The sequence below is a fragment of the Nomascus leucogenys genome, chromosome 18, assembly GCF_006542625.1.
Source record: "Nomascus leucogenys isolate Asia chromosome 18, Asia_NLE_v1, whole genome shotgun sequence".
In the NCBI taxonomy this organism is placed as follows: domain Eukaryota; kingdom Metazoa; phylum Chordata; class Mammalia; order Primates; family Hylobatidae; genus Nomascus; species Nomascus leucogenys.
In genome coordinates, this window is record NC_044398.1 from 93,194,308 (window position 1) to 93,221,515 (window position 27,208).

At 43.4% G+C, this 27,208-nt stretch overlaps 1 protein-coding gene across 3 annotated transcripts in view; it reads left to right on the forward strand.

The window, feature by feature from the left end:
• Positions 1-27,208, forward strand: part of GRIN2A (glutamate ionotropic receptor NMDA type subunit 2A) — a 424,347-nt gene that overhangs the window by 221,928 nt on the left and 175,211 nt on the right. For all 3 annotated transcript variants that reach the window (XM_003269267.3, XM_030797992.1, XM_030797991.1), the window contains one exon: positions 17,309-17,901. In XM_003269267.3, the coding sequence (XP_003269315.1) occupies positions 17,309-17,901 (593 nt within the window). The remainder of the gene's footprint in view (positions 1-17,308; positions 17,902-27,208) is intronic.

Below are 27,208 nucleotides of genomic sequence, written 5' to 3' on the forward strand. Positions count from 1 at the left end.
TGCCCAAGCCCCTGGGGATTTCTGCCCAAAGATGACACAGCCTGATGGGTTTCCTGGTTAGTTGAAGCTGGCAGTGAGAGAGAGTTTGAAAGAAATGACTTGCTCGATGCTGTGTGACACAGGGAGCTCATTTGCCTTGATGCACTTAGGCAAGCTTCCTAACCTCATTCCAAACAAGCCAGTAAACCAGTAAACCAAAACAAAACAAAAAATGGAATTAGGCTCCTACAGGGCTGGAGATATAGTGATTAGTAAAACAAAATAAAACAGCACACATAGCCCCTGCCTTTCTGGACAATTTGTTTAAATGCGGGACACATACATTCATGAAAGCAGTCTATAAATCAATGTTGATTAACAGCGACATTAAGCACTATGAAAATATTAGATTGGTGCAAAAGTAATTGTTGTTTTTGCCATTAAAGGTTAGGGCAGTAACAGCAGTTACTTCTGCACCAACCTAATACAAGAAAGAGCATAGAAGAGAGGAAATTTGCCTAATCAGTGAGGGTATGGAAGACATCCCTTAGGAAATGATGATCTAGAAAAGAATGAAGGAAGAATAGGAGTCAGACAGAGAAGGTAAGAACAGTTCAAGGAAGCTGGCAAAAGACAAGCAAAGTCTCTGTGGTGGACCCAAGGTGGCCGAGAGGTCATTGCATCCAGAGAGGAGAAAGCAAGGCGGGGAGGCTGTGATCTGTGACAAGACTACATATCCCACTGGTATCTGCAGGCCATGTGGTGATTTGTGGTATTTGTCCTCAGTGCCATTTGACACTGAATGGTCAGCGCTGGAGTAGTGGTAAGCTCAGGCTTTTGAGAGAGTGAAACCCTCGCCTTGACTCAGGCGATTGGCTGCAAGGATTTATTGACTGCCCATGGGGATGACACCAAACTCATCCCCAACTTCAGACAGTCTGTAGAATAAGTACAGTCTGATCCCAGGTGATGGAAACCACATCATCATAGTCACTATGTGCATAATAACTGTAGAGTAACCCTAACGCAGCTTGCTACAAACTTATCACTCAACATGATGAACATAAAGGACGCTGGCCTGGAGAAAGGAGGACTTTGACTCATGTTGAATTCTGAATTCATCCCACTGCATGACTTGCTTTGTCGATGCATTTCATTTAAGTCTGCAGAGGACTTGAGTGCCGGGTAGAAAGATTTATTTAGAGGCAGAAGGCTCGTTAAAATCCCAACCTTTTTTTTTGTTTGTTTTGTTTGAAGCCAGGGGTACCTCTAATTTGTGGCCTGAAAATTTTGCTCGGCAAGGGATTGAAAAATGGAGAGATGGGTTTGTAGGCCAGGATTGTCTAATCACCATCTTGTGTGAGCTTTAGAAAAGGACTCATTCATGCAGGCTATTAATGAGGTGAGTGTTTAATGGCCCCTTGATGCTCCCCCATCAGATAGTGTCTTGAGTTTTTAATAAGCTCTGTTCTCGGTCCTGTTCAAATCAGAGTGTTGGAACTAATCCTTGAGGAGACATCAACAGCAAGATGATGCAATGTGTGTGAGCTGGAAAGAGCAGCCGTCTTAACTACAGAGAGTGTCTAGGAAGCTGTCTATCTCAATCCGCCGACCACGTGCACATCTGATTTTCACTTCCTTTCTGTTCTCGGGGGAACAAGACCCACTTAGGTTTTACGTTTTCTCTGTAAAGAAAAAGTGATGTCCAGGGTGAAAAACTAAGGAATCTTGTTCTTCAACATTGAAGGTATATTGCAAGCATAATTTTGGAATTAAAAAGGAAAAGTGTTCATTTTCCTTTAGCATGTAGGGAGTTATTTTAGGATATCTTGTGTTTTCCGGCTCAAGTTTCTCTGTCCAGGACAGAAGGATTGACGTAGAGGACCTGGTGAATGGGGAAAAAAGAAGGCAGGAGGAGGAGCCCCCTGACCCCAGTTTGAATCCCAGTATTCAGAGAAATTCTTCTCTATACCTCTAAAATACTGTTGTGTTTGAGAAGAAGCATGGGGCAGTTGGAAAGTGTTGGGGCCTCCTTCACTGTCCGCTTTATTTCTTGTGCCTCCTTCACTCCTCCGGACCACTCTGAGGTTGTGCTTCTACCTACTCCACTTGCCTTAAAGCCCCAGGTGGATGTCTCGCTGCACTACGCAGCAGTACCTTTCAGCCTTTGTCTTCCTGGACACTAGACACCTTTCACCCCTGCCTTCGTCTTCAAGCTCTCTACTCCCATGGCTTCTAAGTTATCGCATTCCCCAGCTTTCTCCTCGTACCTCTTCTACACTCCTTCTCTGCCTCCTTTCCACACACACTCTCCTTCTTCTAGCCTATGCTTTCTACGGTTCTTCTCACTCCATGTATGTTAGGAGATGCCATCCACAGCTGTCAACAACCACTGCCCTGGGCAGATAGACAACTTCTAAATCTCAAGCCTCAGCCCTGACCCCTTTCTCATCTTCAGACCTGCATATGCAGCTTCTTGGTGGACTTCCTGCAGGGAGGTCTCAAAAGCAGCTAACCCAAACCTGAATTCCTTATGCATTTCTCTGTCCCCCTACCTATACCCACTTCCACCCTTGCTCACTCATTCATTCAACAAACATTTACAGAGTGGCTACTGTATGTCAGGTACAAGGCTAGGTGCTGGAGCTACAATTGTGAGGAAAAAAGCAGGATCCCTAATCTGTTCTCCACTTTTGTAAGTGACATCACCATTCACTTGGCAATCTTTCACTCCCCAATCTCCCTGCCAATCCGATCGATGAGTTGCCATGACCAATTGAATGTACCTCCTAAACATCTCTTGAACCTCTCTTTTCTGTATCTGTATTGCAGCAATCCTAGTTCAGGTCTTTCTCTCTTTTCTGGAGTTGCTTCAGTGAGATTTCTCTGGGCCTGCTTTCCTGCTTTCATTCATTCCCTCCTCCAAGCCCTTCCTCATAATCAAGCTCAAGTGGTCCTTGCAGAAGATAAAAACCTGCTCATGTCACACCGCTGCTAAAAAATTCTTTCATGGATTCTTCTCATCAACCCCAGAAAGCATTAACTCCTTGTCTCTTTTTTTACTCCCTTTCTGTATCTCTCCATCCTTCCTCCTTTCCATGCTCTTTCTTCCTCCCTCTTTTTCTTCCTTTTTCCCTTTTTCTCTCACTTTCTTGTTGCCTGACTTTCTCCCTTTCATTCAATAATTATTTGAATGTCTTTAATCCAATCCCACAAATATAAGCATTGAGTTCCTCTCTGTCGCAGGCTCTGTCACATGTACTTGGGATCAATGAACAAACAAACAGAATATCCCTGACTTCATGGAGCTTATATTCTATCAAATAGGACATTGAAGAGACAGAAAATATTAATAATAAGCATTGTAAGTAAATCATATGGGTTACATGGAATGTAAAGGTGACAGATACTATGGAACCAGATTCAAAGGTATTTCTCATTGTGAGCCAGACAGACATGGACCTACCCTCGGGCCCTGACTCCTCCCCTAGCCACACACTTCTCTGGCCATTTTTTCTTTTTTTTTTTTTTTTTTTTTGCATATGTTTCTGCAGCACTAAGCTGTTCACATTCCCAGTGGGCGCCATGTTCTTCAATCTCTGTGTCTCTGCACACTGTCCTCTCTGTACTCTCTCTCCAGACCTTTCCAGCCTATGCCAGGTTGCCCTCCATCTACAGGGAGCTCAGGGATCACTGGGAACCCTTTCATCCTCTCTTGCTGGGTTGGGTGGGTCCCCTTCGTCTGCATTCCCTTGGTGCCCTGAGCTTTCTTTGGCCACAACTCTCACTACTGGAGCATGCTGAGGGTGGGCTGAGCTCTGTGGCTCCATGACTTTCTCTCTGGGTGAGTCTTGGAGGCCAGTGAACCCTCCACACTTCCAGCCTTAATTTTCTCAGGTACAAAGTGGGAAGAAGGAGAGCCTTCTATTTATTTCTCGTGGTTGCTATAAAGTTTGCAGCAAATATGAAATACCCAAGGGTGAGCGGTATCGTTGGGGGCTGGGAGGTCACTGGGCAGTGAGTGTCAGGGCTTCCCTGTCCTCTGAGCCCTGAGGAAGGAGTCCCTTCTGTATTGAACAACACTGGAGAAGACAAACTTACCTGATGTTGAAGAACACATGGGCTGACTCGGGCTCTCGCCTGCAACCAGCTCTGAGTGTGATGGGAGCCAGGAAGCCCTGGGGCTTAGCATGAACACAAATAGACCTTATTTGATTGTGTTTTTCTCCTTTCAAATAGTAATTTGGACCCTTTTCAGAGGCTGACATTCAATTTCTATGTCACTTCGGAGAAAAAAACAAACCATCATTTTTTCTGTTAAAATCTCTCCCTTTTCCACCCCTTGTTTATGCTCCTAATTCCTTTTGTGCTCAGAGTTTAATTGTAATGGTGAGCTCTGGTTACATTTAGTTCATCCTCTTCTTTTGAGCTGCAAGTGGGTCTTGGCCAGGCTGCCGGGCTTAGTACTTGCTGGAGAGAACAAACAGATATTAGCTTTTTGACATGCACACCTGTGCGCACATACGCAAACACAAACGCGCCCATGAGAATTTTGTGTTGCTCTGTTAAAGGGGCAGATGATATTCTGTATTTGGTCTGCTGGTCTCCAAAGCTATGAGAGATGAATAAATCGGATGCCCATAAGATGCTTATTTACATAAGTTATAGGATGCTCTGTATTGTGTTAGCTTCAGTGGGGGGGGAGTGATTTGCGAGCAGAATATTATGCTCCAGGAAAACAGTGCAGATTAGGTTGCTAAATCTCCTAGCATTAGTTCAGGGTGCATTCTTCTGCTGTGGATGCATTGCTTCCAGAGGAAGAAGCTGGTGATGGAAGAAGCCCTGTGCTGGGGAAGGGTTGATCTTCAGATGGTATCTGAATATATGGGAGAATGACTGGGTAAAGGAAAGGGAGCTCACAGGTTAAGCACTGATAAGGAGGAGGTGCACATTGCCAGTGGTGAAGAGCAAGGGTTTTGGAATCCAGTAAAATTTAAATTAATTAGTTTTGACATTAGACATTAATACCACCTTCTTCATGGGGTTTCATTAAAGATTGAATGAGATAATGAGGAAGAAATGACTGGAATGCAATAAATAATCAGTAAACAGCTACTCTACGTGAGCTCATCTGATCTATGAAGTTGGTGGAAATTGCTTTTCCTGTTTTACAGCCTAGGACACGGAGGCTTAAGGGGGTTGAGCCAGTTTCTCAAGGCCACACAGGTAGCGTGTGGAAGAACTGAGGTTTGGACCTAGATGTGTCTTATTGCAAAATCCGTGTGCCTTCCACTTCACTAAGCCACCTCCCATGATTTGGCTGGGACTCTGCTCCTGCAAAGCAATTATAGCTGTCCTGTTTGCTATCTGCTTAGAAGCCTCATTAGAGAAGGCTGTCATTATAGCCTATTCAAGTTGTAGGGCTCTGCAAATTGAGAGTGGCGAAAATGATGGTTGCAAAGCTTCCTGGGAGCTTTGGATACCTAGGAGGAGCAATAAGATGTGGGTCTCCAGGTACCAGTTGATGGGTGGTGACCTCCTCCGTCCTAAACCCTTGGTAGTTTCTTTTTTCTATCTTGGCCAGGGCCTCAAGTAACCATGAGGTCCGGGGCTCCCTAGGGATCCCCTCGCACCACCTGCAAGACTAAATGTACCTAGGAAAAGCTTTTGCTGAGGATATGCAGCTGAGAGGAGAGCACGTAAAGGGGCTTGGGAGTGGGCTAGAAATTAGGGGAGGGAAACAGTCTGTCCCTGTGCTCATGAGAGCCCTGAGTCAGCTCTGACAGCAGCAAGGACATGGACTCTTTTGGAATCAATTCCTTTCCTGGGTTTGGATAGAGAGGGAATCCACTTTGCCTGAATCTGTTTGGTTCCTGAGTCCTAGAGAGCAAGTAGCAAGGGTTCAGACAGTGAAGAATGCCAGCCCAACCCCCCTCAGAATTGTTTATTACTTTCCTGCCTTCAGATTGTGAGAGTTTGGATAGCAATGGATTATCACACTGCAGACACTCAGTTCTGGCCCTGAGCCCCCTCATCTCACATCCCCTGTTCATGCAGCTCTCACTTATACCCTGCCCTCTCTAACCTATCACTGTGCTACTAACTCAGCCACTCCCTTTCTCCCTGGATGTTCATTTGTTTCTTCAATCTCTTATACCTACAACTCTTGTCACATCCATCCATCTGTCCATCCATCCATCCACCCACCCATCCATTTATCTGTCCATCCATCCATCCACCCACCCATCCATTTATCCATCCATCCATCCATCCATCCATCCATCCATCCATCCATCCATCCATCTGTTTATCCCATCTATCCATTCATACATCCATCCACCCATCTCCCCATCCACCTGTCTGTCCATCCATCCATCCATCCATCCATCCATTCATCCACCCATCCATCCATCTGTTCATTTTTCTGTTCTGTCATCCATCCATCTACCCTATCCATCTATCCACTCATCTGTCCATCCGCCCATCCATCCATTCATCTGCCCACCCATCCATTCATCCACCCAACCATCCATCCACCTGTCCATCCATTTGTCCAATTTGTCCATCCATCCATCCATCCATCCATCCATCAGTCCATCCATCCGTCTGTCTGTCCATCCATTCACCTGCTTACTTATACCTTCACTAAATGTGTTCTGAGCTTCCCATGTACTGGGAGCTGGGCTGGGTGCTATTACTGTACAGATGAATTAGCATTAATCTGGTTGCGTGGAGACAGCTATTTAAATAGACACCTAAAATACCTGGTGACGACTGACAATAGAGACCTGGACAGTGTGTTCTGGGAGCACCGTGGAGGTGGATGGGAGCGAGGAGGCGGCAGCTGTTTCCTATTTCCCCAGTGAGCTCCCACATTAGTCCCCTACCTTTCAGTTCATGGAGCTCTTGCTCATTACCCTGTTACAGATGCCCCAGCTCCCCTCCAGGTAATTAGAAAACTGCCAGGTCCATTTTATAGATGGAAAAAAATGGAGGCTCAGGGAGACCCAGCCACTTGTGTACATTTGTGAGCTGCAGCGCTGGCATGCAGGGAAGGGTGGCTATGCATACCCTGGGGTCATTTTCTTTGCTTGGCAGATGTCCATGGGCACCGTAGGGATGACTGGTGCTTCCTTCTCTCTCTGTGCTCTTCTCGTACCTGGATGGCTTCATTTCTCTCCCAGGAGTGAGGCGGTTCACCCCAGTGTGGCCCCTCTTCCTTTATTCCCACACAGTACGTTCTGACTCAAAGCTGAAAGTGCTTTGCTGGATAAGACGATGGGGACTGACAGGCATGACACACCTGTGACATGCCTGAAGGAAACACATGGTGGTGAGAATGTTAGACATCAGAAACTGTCTTATGTCATTGCCTATCCCTCCCTGGGATGGACAGAGGTCATCTGGCACCAAGACCTCTGGGTCAGAACCATCACTCTGAGAGATGGTTACAGCATAATGTTGGACATGACATGTGACTTGACCTCTACAACTTTGCTACTGAAAGCTTGGTCCATGGACTAGCAGCAACTGATGCCACTCGGGAGCTTGCTTGCAATGCCCCAGCCTCCACCCACTGTATTTTAACAAGATCCAAGGTGATTCTTATGCTCATTAGAGTTTGAGAAGTGCCTCTCTCTAGGCCCCAACCTCTTTAACTGTAGAATGGGAATAGAAATACCTTCCCCGAAACATTAGTGTGAGGATTAAATAAATGAACTTGAAGATCTCTGTGTGATCGACTGATTGTCCTGATTTGTCCAGGATTGAAAGCGTTCCTGCAAAGCGGAACATTCAGGTTTAACATCGGAATGGGTTGTCAACCTGCTTTCACCTCAGTGCTTGGCACGCGATAAGAGCTCCTTTGCCATGGTGCTGCAAAGTTGTGGCATTTAGAAGACATGGAAAAAAGCCACAGGGGAACTGTTTGTATTTGCATTAGTGCTGTGCTGGTGGGTTGTAGTGTTTTGGGTTTTGTTGCCGTCATTGTGGTTGATTCTTTCTTGATTACAATAGCGACGATAATCACAGCTCTCATTAATGGAGCTCTCGGTATGTGCTTAGAGTAATACATGCATTATCCCAATCACAACCTCTTTAAAGTAGGGAATAAAATTCCCTCCATTTAAAAAAAAAATGAGAAAATGGAGCCTCAGAGCTAGTAAGGATTTTGTCCAAGGCCCAGACACCAGTAAGAGAAAGAGCTGAGATTTGAACCCTCTATTTGGTACCAGTGTCTGTGCATTTAATAACAGGAACATACAGACTCCCAAAGGGAGAAGAAGCAGTTTCTTCTGGAACTTGAGCATTCAGAGCTGTTTGTAGACACTTCTTCGAGAACAGTGGGATATTTTTGAAATGGACATTTCGACGATAATGTTTACCACCAGGGCCTGCCCCTAGCGAGTGTTATGGGAAAGCCCGAGACATTCCTTTTTATTCCAGAAATAAAGCTGCTTCCTTCAGTTCAGCAGCAGCCCCTCTATGTATGACAGTCGGAGATGAAAACTTAATGAACGGGACTGGTTTGCTTTTTCTCTTTGCTGGAACAGCTTAATGACAAGCGATTATTATTGGTGGCAACCTGTCATGTCTTAAGTCTGGGTCTTGGCAGTTGTGGCTGTCGGAGTCTTTGAGAAGAAACCAATATCAGCACATATTAGAGAAAAACAAAAAACAATGAGGAAAGATGAAGAGCTCATGCAGGGAAAAGTGAGATTTGTGAAGAGAGGTGGGTGTCCCAGGAAAAAGGGAAGAATGATGAAGAAAAAGAGAAGAATGATAAGAAAAGGGAAGGATGATGAAGAGAGATGCACTACCCTGTAGTTTGAATTATTCTGATTCAAGTTCAGGAAGATGAGTTAAACATGTTACATTATTTTTTTCCTAGCCAAAGTGGCATCAGTAATCTTTGATTGCAAGTGACAGAAAAGCTAATCAAATTGGCTTAAGCAAAATGAGGTAATTAATTGGGACATGCAATTGACAACAAGAGAATTTGTCTTCAGGTGTGGCTTGAACAACGTGTTCAACACAGACATGAGAACTTGGTAACTCTCCATCTTACAGCTTAAACTTTGGGTCTGATAGCTTTCTTCTTAGGATGGTATATAGTGGTTGGGTGGCTGCCAGAAATTCTGGCAGAACATCCATCCGAGTTCAAGTCTAACAGTAAAAGAAGCTGTCTTTTCCTAGTCCCTTTCTTCATAAATCCAGAAGGCCACTCTGATTAGATCAGATTAGGACATGTTCCACCCCCAAATTAATTACTGGCACTATGGGCCAATTGGCTTGACTGAGAGAGAGGAAAACGATGGCTCTCAGGGGAAATTTACTATTACCAGTAAAGGAAGAACAGATGCTCAGTGGTCAGAATAAAAAATATCCACCACGTGGGTCAGGGAGGCCCATGCTTCATGAAAAAAAAGGGGCATCTGAAGAAAATAGCTTCAGAGGCACAGAGAAGGCCAGTGGCCCAGTCACAGCTGGGACTTACAAAATAAAGATGTTTCCTTGTGCTTAGGTTTATCAGCTCCTCAGAGACCCGACCCCATGGTCTCTGGTCTGGTAGGATTTCCCTCTGGCTTTGGTGGGAATCAGGCTTGCTTTCTGTGTGAGACTAGCTGGACCTAGCCTCAGACAATCCATAATTGCTAATGACCCTGTTTGGAAGCCTGGAGTCAGATGCTCACCTGCAGGTTGACAGAGCACCAGGTGAAGCCAGCTTGGGCCTTTGCTGTTTCCTTGCATAACAATAAGGGTCTGAATCTCAGCAGGGCCTCCTTTTGGCCAGCCCTGCTAATGATCTAGAAAGCAGGGCTGAGTCCAAGAGCAATGATCATTGTGTGGTCCTAATTAATGTACAGTATGTTGGGCTGTCCTAAATTAGCTGCAATGAGAATCAAGAAATACATTTCTCCATGCATTTATGTGTTCTTTCCTCTGGCATTGCGGACTTGATAGTGGGAAACTTGGCTCTGGGTGGTAAACTGGGACAAGGTCTGAAATTCCCAGGAAAACATGGAAGTTCTAGCCACAATATTTGAAGTTAGAGTACCAGTTGACTAAATGATATAGCAAACGAAAGATGCTGGCTGCATATTTCAAGTCATAACCTAGCAAGTGTTATGGGAAAGCCTGAAACACTTTTTATTCCAGAAATAAAGCTGCTTCCTTCAGTTCAGCAGCAACCCCTCTATGTATGACAGCCCCTCTATATTAGTCAATAGGCTTACCTATTGGCACAGATCAGAATTCCAGAGGGAAGAACAGGGTTATCTTACGCAAAATCCCCCAAATTCCAGGTTTCTCCCAGGTTGCCTGTTGGGAGACACTGGTGGCACACTTAGCAGAGGAGTTGTTTACAATACAGTTGACCTAGGAATTAGATACAAACACCTTATCCTGACTCCAGGGCACTCATTGTGTGATGTGGCCTCTGCTTCCTGTCCTAACTCATTTCTCACCACTCTCTCTCTTGCTCCTTAAACTTCAGCTGTTCTGACTTTCCTTCTGTTCCCTGAACTTGAGGAGCCCTCGCTTACCTTGGCATATGTGTCTTCTTCTGCTGGAATGGCTCTCCCTACTCTTATCTCACCCCTAATCTTTGCCTGGATGACTCCTTCTTCATATCCTTTTGATCAACTCCAATGTAGCAGATCAGATGACCTAGAGTGGGGCTCCTCTCTCCACCCCACTCCTGAACTATGACATCATCTGATTTCCTTGAAATTATTCTATTTGTTTTTTTATTCAAATTTTTAAAATTTGAGATGGGTCTTACTCTGGGGTTGGCCACACTGGTTTCAAACTCCTGGCCTCAAGCAATCCTTCTTCCTTGGTCTCCCAAAGTGCTGGGATTATAGGCATGAGCCACCATACCCGGTCAATTGTTCTATTTATTGATGTCCTTTGTTGTTTTTCTCCTCCCCTAAGTATATAAAATTCATGGAATCAGGGTCCTTCACTTTGGTAGCCTCCTTCCCTAGATTCACTCTCCTGGAACAATGCCTGGCACAGAGCTGGAGTTTATTAAATTTGTTGAATGAATGAAAGACAATCCATGGATGAATGTCTCTTTCTAGAGTAGTAGGTCTGGCAGATCTGCTTAAGTACATAGAGCATGGGATCCTTTCCTGCCCATGGGCAGCCTTGCACTCTAGGGGGATGCTTGTGCCAGTTTCCTTCTCAAAGAAGTGGCCCAGCAGTCTGCAAGGTGCTGAGTGGAAGTCAGTAGGGCACGGTGCTCTACCCTCAAGAATTCGCAGTCTGAAGGACATGCAAGATTCACACCTCTCTGCAACTAGGCAACCACATACGATCCAGATTAAAATCTTTAATGCAGGGATAATAATAAGACATCCCACTGTATGCTATATAGAGCTACATATTGGATATGCCCAAGAGAGATATTGGCTATGATGATGGTCATGATGATGATGGTGAGGAGGAGGACAATGGATGTGATGATGATGGAGGATGATGATGACAGAGGAAGGGGGAGGGAGGTGGGTGGTCGTGTGGAGTAGTTATTTTCCAGTGGGACCAATTCAGCTTATGTGCACGTGAGAATGCTATCCATCTGAATCCTCAGGCTTACCAGGCTTATTTGATGCTTTTACTTTTCCTCTCACCCCTGGAAATTGAAATAAAATATGTTGAAATGCTCAGTTGATCCACTATGAGAGTAACAGAAAGCATATCAGGACTTACCAGGGCTCACAAGGGCAATCCTCAACGGGAGAATGCAAATTCCCCAGGAGTCTGTCTGGATCGTTGCTGGGTTACCTCCATTATTTCTTTTTCTTGGCAGACAGCAGGAAAATAAGTTGTGGAAATGGGTGTGGTGTTGACGATAGTGACCAATTCTTCCATGCTTCTTGCGGGTAAGCCTCCTGCCCCTCTCATCCTTCCCCAAGTACTTATCAGGCCCCTACTGTGTGTCAGACACTGTACTAGGTTTTAAAGATACTAACTTGAATACCTACTTCTCAACCATACTGCTGTTGAGAAGAGACAGAGGAAAAACTAATAAATCAACTTTAAAGTTCAGATACTCAGGCCGCAGAGATTCCATTTCAATCAGACCTACATGGGGCACAATGTATAGGTTATTCTCTGATAACTCTTCAAGGGATTCATTTGTGCAGCCAGGAATGAGAGCCACTGATGTGAGCAAGGGAAAACTGGATGCATCTTACGATGACTGAGCTGCCATCACTATGGGGCCATGTAGATCTCAGGGAAGTCATTTAACCTCTCATCCTGTGTCTTTAGGAGAAACGCCATCCATGAGGGTTATGCCACTTGCCTTATCTCTTGAGTAGTTAGGATCAAAGAGATAATGGGTGTAGGTGGGCTTTGTAACCTTTATGAATGGGTAAATGGAATGTAAGTTGCTATTAGACTCTAGGAAACACCAGGCCTTGGCACCCATGGAGTCAGGTGTCACCCTGGGGACCCAGCAAGCCCTGGAACATTCTGGAACAAGATTGAATGCTCTAGACCTGATTGCATGAGTCCTCAGTTATGATGGGACTAAAACACAGAGTCTAGAGCAGACACCCAGAATCCCACACCCTCATGCCTCCCTCGCTCTGTGTTTAAAACAGTTTGTTCTGTCTTCCGCAGAGCAGTGAGCATGGGGAGAGAAGTGCTTTTGCTTCAGAACCAAAGTGGGTGTATGAAATCTGTTCCTCTCCCCCCGCTGCACATTCTAAGGAAGCCGAGTGCCAGAGGTGGTCAGAGGCTGATACGTAGAATCTGAAAAGTACAGGCTGAGCCATGGCAGGAGGAGGTAAGTGCAGGAGAGGTGGCCTCTACCATCAAGACAGGGAGTAGAAAGGACGTTCAGGGGCTTTGGGCTATTTGGCATATTGGACGCCAGGCCCTGGGAGTGTGGCCAGATTCCCCATCATGTCCTGCCAGTCCGTAAAATCACCTTAGAAAATCCCAAAGCTAAATGTGAGCCTCTTCATTGCTTTGCTATGCAATTAAATTTTGCAAATAGGCCCTTGCTTCTGTCCCTCCAAGGGGTAGATGATGCTTTTGGTCCACGGTGGTTTTGGGTTGAATTTTAAGATGCTAATAGAAGTGAGAGTGGTACAGGGTAACTGCATGATGCCCAGGAAGGACATTAGGGATGGTTTCTCTCCAAAGCATGGATTCATTGCTGTACGGAAAGGCAGTTTCTTCTTTGCATTATGCAGGCTCCTTGGGCTCAGAATAAATGAGCTGCTTTGCATGGGTGGTGGGGATTTGAAACTAGCATGTCAGTGGACCTGGAGAGGCCAGTTCCTGAAATAGGATGAGGACCCTCTTAGGTTTCTGACGATGTCTGTGTGGTCTGTAGGACTGAGGATGTGGAGACAAGCACCCAAACTGTCAAAGTCAGGCGTGGACAGATGAGTCTCCCACTTCTACCTTTTCATCCCATTCTCACAGCAGCCCCATGCGATGGAAGGATCATTATTCCTATCTTATAGGTAAAGAAACTCAACACAGAAAGATTAAGCACTTTCCCAAAGCCACAGGGCTGGCTAGGTTAGCCACAGTCCCTCAGAGGCAGGACTTGAATTCAGTTTCAGTAGACCCTAGAGCTCATGATTTTTCAACTATAAAACTGGTTCACATAGATGGGTAGGCTAGGGAGTGTGAACTTAACATGGTAGCCCTATGGGAGCTATTGATGACTATAGAGCAGGGCAGTGGCATGGTTAAAGGGGTGCTTTAAGAGTTTCAACCAGGCAGCTCTGAACCGGGTGAGTTGTTGAGATGCTCTGAGTCCAGAGTGTGGATTTCCTCTTGGAAAAGATAGCATAATCTCCTGATGTGAAATAGTTGCTGAGTACTTCATACATGATGGGCACTACACTGGGTATTTTGATACAAGAGAATCATTTAATTCCTACAACTTAATGAGGAAGCACCATTATTGGCAACAGCAGAGTGCAGAGGTAAAAACCTCAAGACCCTGAGGGCAGGCAAACCTGATTTTCTACCTGTATGAACCTGGAAAAATCACCCTATTTCTGGGTCTTTTTTCCTTTGTAAAATGGGCATACTACTAGTGCCAACTTAGTAAGGTGGTTGGGGGTGGCATTAAATGAGATAGTACCTAGAAAGTAAGGAGCAACGTGACTCTCATAGAGTAAGTATTTCTAGCATGTTTACTATGATCATTATTACCATGGCCACACCCATTTTATAGATGAGAAAACTGAGAGTTAGAAAGGCTGAGTGTTTTTTTTCCCCCCATCCAAGGCCGCATAATGAGGATTGGAGCTAGAGAGTCCAACCCCAGAGGTTCTAGTGTTCTCCATTTTCTGGAAAGAGGCTGCGAATGGGGATCAGCATAGTGGGTAATGGGAGAGATTCAGCTTGGGCTGAAGTTTGGCATGACAGGGGGTGGAGACAGCACAAAGCAAGGGTTTTTGTACCTACTCTTTCACAGATGGCCTGTGCTGAGCTGGCTCTGGGCCGATAAAGTGCTGTCCCTCTAATTATCTTTCTCCTGAGGAAGTTCACAGTACAGCCATGCCCTCCTCTACATGTGGAGAACCAGATAAGATGCGTATGCTTACAGTTTTGCTCCATGCACAAACCTTTTCATGGGTACCCTGGTCATGTCTAGCTCAGAGTACATAGAGCAAGAGTGTTGGAGGATCCCACATTCCATCAACATCTGGCATGTCTGACCTGCACTTCTCCACCAATACCAATCTTCCCAAGGAAGTGTCTCATAGACCCTTTTTATTAGGTTCCAGTGGTGCCTTTAGCGTGTGTCCTGTTGAGAGCTTTCTCTCTTTCTTGTGTACTCAGTGCAAGATGCTGATCCACCGCCTTTTGCAGTCAGAAGGTAACTCTGGTGACTGGCTTCCTTTGAGGCATCATTTCCATGAGAGTTATCACATTTCTTTTGTAATTTCGAACATTTTCACCCCATCCCAAGAGGCGTCTCACAGTGTGTGAGGTTGGCAAATATAATTGCCTTTAGACTACTTCTGTGTTGTCTTCTGTTGGTGGTTTTTTTAATCTTGTTATGCTATTTTGGCATTGATGAAGTTCTGTGGAGAACTGCTGAGGTTTATAGGTCTTCTATATTCTCCTCTTTATCAATAAAGGACACATTGGATGGTTGGGTAGTTCCTCAGGGTAGGAAGGTGTAGGTGATGATGTTGAAAGTTTCGTTTTGGACACAATATTCAGAATCCACACAAAATACAATCTCAGATACTGAATTCTCCTTTCCATTTCTGGTCTTAACCAAGGACATTCCTCTTAGGCTTCATTCACATCTTCATTCGCTTGTCATCCATTTATGGGTTTGCCAAGACTACTGCCAGGTTCTGGGGACATAAAGATGAAAACAACAAAAATCTCTGCCCTTGAGGAGCTCACAGTCTTGTTGAGATGTGATTTAAAATGGTTAATCAATTCAAGAATATTAGATTTCTGCAAAAGCTACTGTAGGGAAAACAATAATTATCCAAAGTCTTTAAAGCTATTACCCACTTTAATTGATTTAATTAGGTGAAATTCACGGAACTGTAATGTTGGAAGTGGCCCAGAAGACATTTATTCTCGTTTCTTCTCTCTGCCTTCAGGCCACTCTTCCTCAAATTATCCCCCAAACCCATGCATTTCAGAAAAGAGCAGTATTTTTGAAGAACTAAGCTTTTGGCCCATTCTGATAAAACTTTTAGTGAGCGCCCACAGGGAAAGTGATGTAAGCTTTTTGAAAGAATTGACATGCACAGCTACAAAGTATTGTTCTGAAAAACATGAATGGAACATCCACCTTACACACACACACACTCTCTCTCTCTCTCTCTCTCTCTCTCTCTCTCTCTGTCTCTCTCTCGCAGTGGAATTCCCATAAGTTATCCTGTTGAGGTTGTGTTCAATACTCATGGTAAATACAGAATGCAAAATAAAAACATGACTGTAATATGATGAGGACCTTTTGATAATTCTTTCAGTTCCCTGAAAGAAATATATCTCAGCACTTCTCAAATCCTGTTTTGCTCTAACACAGAGGCATATCTTCTGTTTAGTTGGCATTTTTGCACCATGTCCACAAGTCAACAACGTGGTTTAGACATCTGTTCCATAGAGATCTTCAGTGATCCCAGGAAGGCTGTGGTTGAGTGTCAGAAAGGGGGCAGGATGCAGAGTCACGGCACTGAGGTACAGATGCCTACTTGCTCTGTGACCGTTTTGAGCCTCATTTTCTCTGCCAACAATACCAACTTTGTAGGATCACTATGGGGATTTGATGAGTTAGGGGGTATGAAGGCAGTTTGTATATTGTACCATTGTATGCATCACCTGCCTTTTCTAAATGGAAATTTGTTCTCATGATCGTAGATTGGTGGAGATGTTAGGGCTAATAGAGGCCCTTTAACCCAACATAAGTTACCATGCCACTTAGTAGGGTGAGACCATTCAGCGACTCTCCCTTATGCTCTGAATAGGCCCTATGTGCTAGGATTTCTGCCAAGCTCTTCAACATCGTATCGTCCCCCTGCTTTGGGCGCCATGATGCATTCATCTACAGCTTCTGAGATAGTCGCAGTGCATCCTCAGAATTCCTCTGACTGTAACATCCATGCACTTCTCCTCTTCCTCACCTGGATGCTCCTTCAGCACTTCATATGCCTCTTTTAGCTCTTAGTTCGTGGAAGTTGTCTTCCACTTAATTCTTATTAAGAACACTTAATAAGGTGTTTGATAAATATTTATTGATTGAAAAGGTAGATGTCCACATGGTATTTATGATACCCTGTATTATGTGGGAGCCGTACGTTCAAGTGACAGAAACCCTACTCAGACTACTTACATGAACATAGAAACTTACTGGCTTTGTAACCAAGGGATCCAGGAGAAATGGCTTCATACTTGGCAGACCCTAGGGGCTCCAAATATATCGTTAGAAAACTGTCTTTGCTGGTGCTGTTTTGTTTCCGTGGCTTGATTTTCCGGTCATGAGCCAGGGTGGGGGTCAGATAGAGTTTGTTCTGTTAGAACTATATAGACTCAAAGGAGGAAGGGACAGGATAAACTACAGGAAAATGAGAAGAATAGATGATAAGCAAGCAATAATTACAGACATCCTTCCAGGACCTGGCTATGAGCTCCTGAGTACAGGGGCTTGTCTCCTCTCTGTATTTGCAGGATCTGTTCTGGAGTCTGGCATATAGTAGATGCTCAGGAATGTCTGCAAATGATTGATGTGTGATTTACTTTCCTTACTTCTAGGATGCAGTTTGTGCTTCTATATAAACCACCTCCTGCCTCATCCTCTGTTTTACTTTCTTTTCACTGGCAGGATCCGACGTCTACCTTCTTCCAATTTGGAGCGTCCATCCAGCAGCAAGCCACGGTCATGCTGAAGATCATGCAGGATTATGACTGGCATGTCTTCTCCCTGGTGACCACCATCTTCCCTGGCTACAGGGACTTCATCAGCTTCGTCAAGACCACAGTGGACAACAGCTTTGTGGGCTGGGACATGCAGAATGTGATCACACTGGACACTTCCTTTGAGGATGCAAAGACACAAGTCCAGTTGAAGAAGATCCACTCTTCTGTCATCTTGCTCTACTGTTCCAAAGACGAGGCTGTTCTCATTCTGAGTGAGGCCCGCTCCCTTGGCCTCACCGGGTATGATTTCTTCTGGATCGTCCCCAGCTTGGTCTCTGGGAACACGGAGCTCATCCCCAAAGAGTTTCCATCGGGACTCATTTCTGTCTCCTATGATGACTGGGACTACACCCTGGAGGCGAGAGTGAGGGACGGCATTGGCATCCTAACCACCGCTGCATCTTCTATGCTGGAGAAGTTCTCCTACATCCCTGAGGCCAAGGCCAGCTGCTACGGGCAGATGGAGAGGCCAGAGGTCCCGATGCACACCTTGCACCCGTAAGAAAGGGCTTGTTGTCTCCCAAAGTGGGATCAGAGTTTTGCTGTTGTCATTGTTTGCTTGCTAACATACTCATTGTTGGAAATACGCACTGAAAATGCAGAATGTTATGTGTTTACTTACGGGATTTTTATTTTGCTCTCCTCTCTCTCTCTCATCTCCTTTGTAAGATAAGTCACATCAAACTTTGTTTCCTGCAACTTACCTTTTTTTTCTACTTAACAATATATCTTGGAAAGCTACACCTGGGATTTATTGATCTGTCTGTCTGTCTATGGCTGTATCTCAAGTGTATATTTTTTGTAACTCATAAAGATTTGAACCCAGATAAGTCTAACCTCATAGCCCTCATCACATTCTTCAATATGGTATCATGGTATCATGATTTAGTTATCCAGTCTGCATAATGATAGAAATTTAGGAGTTAATTTTCTTTTATTTAAAAAAATTTTGTTGGTACATAGTAGGTATATATATTTATGGGGTGCATGAGATGTTTTGACACAGCTGTGCAATGTGAAATAAGCACATCACGAAGAATGGGGTATCCATCCCCTAAGCATTTATCCTTTCAGTTACAAACAATTCAATTATGTTCTTTAAATTATGTTAAAATACACAAGTCATTTATTATTGACTATAGTCACCCTATTATGCTATCGTTTAGTAGGTCTTATTCATTCTTTCTATGTTTTTTTTTTACCCTATTAATCATCCCCACATCCCGCCCCAACCCCCAATACAAAAATGTGTTTATTTATGGGATAAGTGAAGTATTTTGGTACAGGCATACAATGTTTGATAATCACATCAGGGTAAATGGGGTTTTCATCACCTCAAGAATTCATCATTTGTGTTATAAACATTTAATTTAGGGATTTTGTCAGATTATTTTCCTATTAGAAGCTAAACAGCTGTGATAATCTTTATACATGTCTAAGCACATGTGCAAGTGTTTTTTCTAGGGTTGATTCTAAGATACAGGATTTTTGGGTCCTAATTCATGTGCATTTTTAAATGGAAGCATCTATTGCCAAATTGTCCTGCAAAGTAACCACACCAATTTACAGTCACACCAACAGTTTGTGAAACTACCTAGTTTCCCACATCCTCACCAACATGTTACGCTTTGGGGAAACTTCCCACACTAGTGCTCCTGGTCTCTGTTTGATTTTGCATTTGATTTTTTCCCTTCTTATATTCTAAGTATTTTTGTAGGCCATTGGAAATCTTGGCAAACATTACTCGCAGAACTGCATTATATTCCATTATGTGAATGTATCATAATTTATTTAACTACTCCCATCTTGGCGAACATTTAAGTTAAATTTTAGGTTTCTGAGAAGTGTCATTGTTCCTTGTGGCCCATCATTATGGCTCAGCTGTTGAGATTTAGAATGATCACTCCTATCCCCATTTTGCATGGTTTTGCCTGACGTTCACTGATTTAATCCATGCTTTATTCCTCAGATAATGAGCAGTGTAGAACTGTGATTAACGGCCTCAGCTCTGGAGTTAGACTTGTCTGGGTTCAAAGCTTGTCTCGTCCAGTTTCTATATGACTTGCACAATCATTTTACTTTTCTGGGCCTCAGGTGTTTATTGCAAAGTGATGATAATAGCACCTAATTTCTAGGCAGCGGTTCTCAATCCTCAGCAGGCATCAGAATCTCTGGGAGGACTTAAGACACAAATTACTGGGCCTCAATCTCAGAGTTTCTAATGTAATAGAAAATATGGGGTGAGCCCAGAGAATCTGCACTTTCTTTCAAGTTTTTGGGTGATACTGATGTTCTTGGTCTAGGGGCTGTGCTTTGAGAACCAATGTTCTAGAGATTGTCATATTCACTGAGGTGCTGCATGAAAAGTACTGTTTGGCACAGTATTTACCACCTAGTAATATTAAATAACTTCCAGAGTGATCAGTGAAGTTTTTGGTCATCAGAAATTATAGTCAGCAGGCTGGGCGTGGTGGCTCATGCCTGTAATCTTAGCACTTTGGGAGGCCGAGGTGGGTGGATCGCTGGAGGCCAGGAGTTTGAGACCAGCCTGGCCAACATGGTGAAACCCTGTCTATACTAAAAATACAAATGTTAGCCAGTTGTGGTAGAGCATGCCTGTGATCCCAGCTACTCAGGAGGCTGAGGCAGGAGAATCACTTGAACCCAAGAGGGAGAGGCAGAGGTTGCAGTGAGCTGAGATCGCACCACTTCACTTCAGCCTGGGTGACAGAGTGAGATTCCATCTCAAAAAAATAATAGTAATAAAAGGAAAATACAGTCAACAAACCATGTTGGTTTGTTGCCAGCAGGGTACTATGTAACTCTGAAATATTTCTGGAAGGCTTTAGGACTTTGAATCTGCTACAGTTCAGAGGTTATCTCTGAACTGGGGCTGGAGGAGTGTGTGTGTGTGTGTGTGTGTGTGTGTGTGTGAGTGTGTGATGAAGTAGACAGAATATACTTCTTTACAATTAACATAAATCTGAAAAATGAACCTTGAATTAAGAAATCATGCTCCTTTGACATTTCTCCGTCCTCTGTCCTTTTACTCTCTTTAGTAATCCTGTTTCTACACTGCCGCTTTCAGCGTTTTAAATAATTGTCCAGATATCGGGAAGGAACTCAGATAAATCAGCGTGAGACATGGGAGTCTCTTACAGAGGCGGGATTGCTGCCAGCCCAAAGACACAAACGAGGCTAATGAATTCTCACTTCCATAATAAGATGTGCCCTGCAGCTGGAATATTCAGAAATGAATATTTTTGATGGAAACATAACTCAATTTTAGGGTAATTGAAATATAACATATACAGGAAAAGGAATTCTAGAAGGATAATTGGCAAGACATTTAGATCCCTTTCCAGTGACCACCCTGGATTCTATTCTTTTTTTAAAAATTCTGCTGCTGTGAAATGCTGTTGTGCTGTTTCCCAAAGTTATGTCTTTAAATGCAGTAATTTTGTAAATGGTATTTCAGCCCCAGAGAAGCAATGCATCAGGTGTGGTAAGTCGCCATCCCCTGCTTGGTGTTTAATGAAACATCTCTCCATCCATGCAGGGCTGGTGGTGTCCACCCAGTGTGTAAGTTCGGATAAGGCATAAGCAGTCTCTCCTTCCCACACTCTCCCATGGTCCCTGACGCCCACCCCAGGGAATAGTGGAAACCTGCCAGGCTGCCCTTGACAGGGAGCTAGAGAAAGGCCAAAGAAAGCATTTAACAACAAAAAACAAAAAAAAAACAAAAAGGATTATATCTCCCTTTTTTTTTTTTTTTTTTTTTTTGAGACAGAGTCTCGCTCTGTCTCCCAGACTGGAGTGCAGTGGCCCCATCTTGGCTCACTACAACCTCTGCCTCCTGGATTAAGCAATTCTCCCACCCCACCCTCCTAAGTAGCTGGGACTACAGGTGCGCACTACCACATCTGGGTAATTTTTGTATTTTTAGTAGAGACGAGGTTTCACCATGTTGTCTAGGCTGGTCTCAAACTGGTGACCTCAGGTGATCCACCCGCCTTGGCCTCCCAAAGTGCTGGGATTACAGGCATGAGCCACCGCGCCTGGTCGAGGCACTACATTCTATCCTCTGTCTATCATTGCTTCCAACCAACAGACTCTGTGCTAGCCCCTGGGATACATAGATGAATTAAGATATAATTTCTGTCCTCAAACATCATACACTCTGATCAAGGTGGGGGAAATTTGTCTAAAGACAAACTTAGGTAATAAGAATTCTTTTTTTAATATTGAAAAAAGAATAGTACAGAAAACTACAGAATCTGATAAAATACTCAACCCAATATTCATCATAGGGAACAAAGCTAAACCTGCCAGCGGTTAATGTTTGTTTCAATATTTTAAAAGAAAACATTAATGATAATGTGGAAGTTCTGATTGTATCTGTTTTCCTGTCCCAGTTTTCTCCTGTTCTCTCCATAGAAGGGAAAACATGATAATGAATTTGGTTTACATCCAAATCCATGTACATGTTTTCGTACTTTCAATACACATACACGTGCAACCGTATTCCCAACGCATACTTCTGTCTAATGTACACAAATGGTGTCTAATGTATTAGAACTTCCTTTACCTCAACCTTATGTTTTCAAAATCCATCTATGAAGATAATTCAATTGCATTTATTTTATTGATGATATTCTGTTGAATAAGTGTTCCATCTTTACACTTATATAATTCCTCTTTGATGGACATTTAGGTTTTTTTATAGTAAGATGTTTTTCAGTCTGGATCGCTGAAAGCAGAGAACAGACCTATCTGTAGCCTGTGTTAGATCTGTCAGCTTGTTCAATGGAAGCCTGGGACTCTGGAGTTAGGAGTTCCTCACTTCGAGCTTAAAAATTACATTTGCAGCTGGATTATGGTCTTACTCTGCAAAGCATCTGATAAACAAATAGCTCTCACGATTCCTCCTATGTAGCAGGGAGGTTGCAAATAGCTCCAGAAGAAGTTCAGATGAGGTCATACCTGATGTCTTTGTGGTGAGTTCCTGAGGGGATCTGGGATCCAGCTTTGACTGGTTGAGAACAAAGTCATGGGGCCAGCTAGACATGCCACTTGGTGGTCCTCATGGACTTTATTTATAATCTCAGGCAAAGAGCTGGTGCAGTTAGGATATTGTAACGTTGATTTATTGCTCATGGGCTGGGCATGGTACCGGGGGCTGCTTGGAAGGGAAGGTATGTTCACGACCTTACCACCGAACTGTTTCGGTACGTAGAGTTTCAGGGAAAAAAAAGTACAGGAAAGGGGGACATTTTCTTCATGTTTAATATTCCTGATTTTACAGAAGACACTTTGAAAAGAGCAGTCAGCATTTTCCAAAGTTCAAAAATAGCTCAGCCATGTTATATAACCTCCTCCTTGCTACTGCAAAGTTATTAAACATCTGTTCCTTCACCAAGCACAGACCATGTCACTGGTAACTCCCAAAATTGTGAAGATAAACCATGACCTGTTTGGCCAGTGGAATCCTGGCTGTTGTGTCTGGTTCCATCACAAGAATCTGTCCAGGTCATGAGTGGCCAGGGCCCCCTGGGAGGCAGTGGCATCACGGTTAAGAGCATGCGCACTGGGGCCAGGCTGCATGGGTTCCAACCTGATCTGTACTTTTTTAGACTTAGGACTTTGGGTGAGTCACTGAACTCCACGTCTGCTCCCTCAGGTGTAATATGAGGACAAGAAAAGTATTTGCATCTTAGACCAGTGTGTGGCATATGGAAAAGCAGTCTGTAAATGGTTACTACTATGGACGAAACTTGTAGATCGAAGGTTATTAGGCTGGGCACGGTGGCTCACACTTGTAATCCCAGCATTTTGGGAGGCTGAGGCAGGCAGATCACTGGAGGTCAGGAGTTCGAGACCAGCCTGGCCAACACATGGTGAAACCCTGTCTCTACTAAAAAAAAAAAAAAAAAATACAAACTTTAGCTGGGTGTGGTGGTGCCTGTAGTCCCAGCTACTTGGGAAGCTGAGGCAGGAGAATCACTTGAACCTGGGAGGTGGAGGTTGCAGTGAGCTGAGATCACGTCACTGCATTCCAGCCTGGGCGACAGAGCAAGACCCAGTCTCTCAAAATAAATAAATAAATAAATAAATAAATATGAAATAAAGTTATGAGTGAAGCAACTGTCTCTTCATGCCATAGCCCATGATGTTACCATTTGTTCATTCAAAAAATGTATTTGGTGTCTTACATATGCTAAGCACCAATTATTCATAGTTGGAGAGACACAAAAAGGCCATCATGTGATTATCAGGCAGGGCAGGGCTGTCATTCATCTATTGTTTGCTCTGAGGTTTGGGGGCCAGTGGAATATTCCATAGTAGGGCCCAGCCTCCCAAGTTGGAGGTATAGGAGAAAGAAAAATGTCCTTATGCTAAAGCACAGCACCTAACAAGGGGAGTAGGACTCTGGGTGACTCAATGCTCTGTGATTATTTTCCAAGCTGCTTTTTGGTAGCTTTTATTTATTTCCTCTGGTGCTTAAAGCTCTAGCCACTAATGCCTATTTGGGGCTTGGTTCAAGCATGTAGACCCAGGTGAAATTCATATCACATTTTAGCATGTGGTTTTATGAAATGCAAAGCATTAAGTTTGTGCTGTGAGTGCTGTGTGTTTGTGTATGTCTACAAGTATTTTTGCACACATATATGTACATGGGTGTGTATATACACACGTGCACACGTTTACCTGCATTTTTGTGTGCATGTGTGTGTCTCTCTCTGCATGTGTATATGTGTTTCTTATTCCACAGCAGAGGGGACATATTTTATACTTACTAAAGAGGAGGTCATAGAAGGGAGAGGGTGGATGTTTCTCAGATCAAAACCCTCTTGCCCAGAGGATTACCTTGGGAGAAATATGGCCATTGGGAAGAGGGCAGTGTGGCATCAAGAAAACTTCATGGGCTAGGTAGTATGACAGACTTGACTATGAATTGACCACATATTTACCAGGTATAAGTTATTAACAACTCTGAACCCAGAAGTTTTCCTAAAGAGTGTGTGTGTGTGTAAGACAGACATCTCTTCTTCTTGTAACATCTTAAAGTATAGACATTTAGCATGGTTCCAGGCGTGGAGAAGGCGTTTTACAAATAACTACCAGGACATTATTATAATTTTATTTTTCTTATTATTGTGGTCATCATGATCATTATTATAACTTTATACTTGTTACGCTGCAAGCTCTGAATAAGCTAGGAAGCAAGCAATGGAAGTGCATTTCGATTCTATTCTTTAATTACTGAATTACAACTGTATGTTCTATTGTCCACATTTTAGTTAGGCAAGTAGGACATGGAGAAGTTACTGCACTGGAAATCAAGTAGAAGAGCTCAAGTAGATCTATAGCACAAATGAGGGGGCAAAAAAAGTCTTATCCCAGGAGAGTTATGAATTAGTATTGAAGGGAAGTTATTTGGCCTTCATTGATGACACGTGGCATGACCATTTATGTGTTTTGAATTGACTTCTTGAGTTATGAAGTCAGGCTTCAGCTTTAAAAACCAACAACACTGTAAATTATTACCCCTGCAGAAAGGGAAATAGAAGGAAGATATATATGTGAGAAAGAGTTTTATTCATGTCTAAGTTACATTGATACTACTTTAAATCTTCGTTTCTAAAATAACATAGGAAAAATTCTTGGTTTAATGACCCATTAAGAGACTGTGCTAAACCTGGTTGACATATTTTTATTTAATAATCAGAATGATCACTGTTGGTTTTTTGTAATGCCAATAGAAGTGCCTGCTGAGTTAATTCTCTGAGCTTGACCAGAGTTAAAACTTCCCTAGGTGAATGTGATTAACTGTTTGCAAATATTTATCTGGGGGATCACCATATGCTCAACAAACACTTCTCGCAGTGAGATCAGGCACTTCAGAGGCGAAGCTGTCCTGTGGGCCTTTGCTGTACATCTGATTGGGACTCTGAACTCAGAAGTAGGAAAAACAGCTGAGTCTCAAAGTAAATCAGCAAGAGATATGAGGTGAGAGAATCCAGAGGAACACAAATCATATTTCCCAAAGCTATGTGACTTTGTGGAATGTGGACTTAGACAGTGCTGTGTTCTAACCCTCTTATTATCTGGGTTATTCTGGGAGAGTTCGTTAACTTCTTTGAGCCTCCATTTCCTTGATTGTAAACTGAGAAAATTCCAAGAATAGGGAGGATGATGCCAGTTAAATGCAGGTATTGTACTTAGTCAAGCATCTAGGATATAGCTGGCACTCTGCAGGTGTTAATTCTCCTCCTCTCCTGGACTAAAGGAACAGCTTGATCTAGTCCTGATGGACCCATGAGAGTGGGCTGAGCTTGCTGGGTGTTCAGCCTGAGCACTAAGTCAACAGCCTCTCTTCAGCATCATCTCTGTTTGTGGCATCTCTGCTGGAACACAGCCCTCCCTTTTATGGCTGGAAGTCAAAAGAACCGTATGCCAGCCCTGCAATGCAAGTCAATCATTTCCAATTGGCACCCAATGAATAGCTCGACAAATGGTAGAAACCTGATGCTGGCAGCTTGGGAGGACCAGAAGTTGGCCGTGCCTTTACCTTGAGGGAAAGGTGGTTTGGGTTGTTTTGGGGTCACACATAAAGCACAAATATTGTTCACATTTGCCTTAGGCCAGATGTAAGTCTTAGGATTTTGGAACCAGCATGCCCAACAAAAAGGCACATTGATGCATTTCCTCCAGGGTTGAATACTAGAGAAGTTTTCATTTTGAAATTTAGTAATTTGGTGACGTGCTAATTATTTGTTGCAACTCTCTTTTGTGAAAAAACAAAGCAAATTAAGCCCCATCTGTATTACTCTGGTGCTTGCTGACAGAGTGTATATTGGGGCTGGGAGGCTTTAATGTGTAGAAACATAGGCTGGTTGGGACACCATGGCATAGGTCTAGGAAAGAGGAAGTGGTGACTTGCATTACAGTAATAGCTGTGGATTCAGAGAGAAATGGGCAGGCTTAGTGCATATTTGGGGTATAAAATTGACAAGACTTGACAGATGAATATGAGGTGTTAAAAGAGCTATAATAATAATTTTTCTCTTGTATAGCTGAGTAGATGGTGGTGTCTTTTACTAAACAGAAGAAATGAGGAAAGAAATGTTGGGGAACAGAGAGTCAGGGACATCCAGTTTTAGACATGTTAAATTAGACATAGTTTTGAGATATCCAAGTGGGCAATCAGAGAGAAGAGTCTGAGTACAGACTGAAAATGCAAAACACAGGATTTGAGCTTATTGATGGCAGTCAAAGCCCTACGACTGGGCAAGGTCTTGCAGGGGAGAATGATGATTCAGGAGGGCCTGGGTTTAAACCGTGAGGAACTTTAACATTAATTGGTAAATAATCCTCCAAGGGGAAGGAGAATGTTGGAGAGAAAGAGTTAGGCTGTAAATTCCAGCTGCTCTTCCCACATGGAGACTCTGTTCCCAATGTTGATTTTGTTTTGATGCCTGGTGGGCGTCTGCACAGTGTTTGCTCCATGATAGACATCGTAGTAGGTCCTGTAAGCATTCCAAAAATGTGTAATCTATGGCTATGGTGAATATATCTGGGTTTGGTGCATCCTTGCAGAGTTAATCCTACCAGCAGTTTTATTTATCAGTACATTGAGAAAGTAAAAAATGTATATATGTATTTTTTTTACTTTCTCAATGTACTGATTTTATATAATATATAACATAAATATATATTATATAACATAAATATATATTATATAAATATATTTTTTTAGATGGAGTCTTGCTCTGTCACCCAGGCTGGAGTGCAATGATGCGAT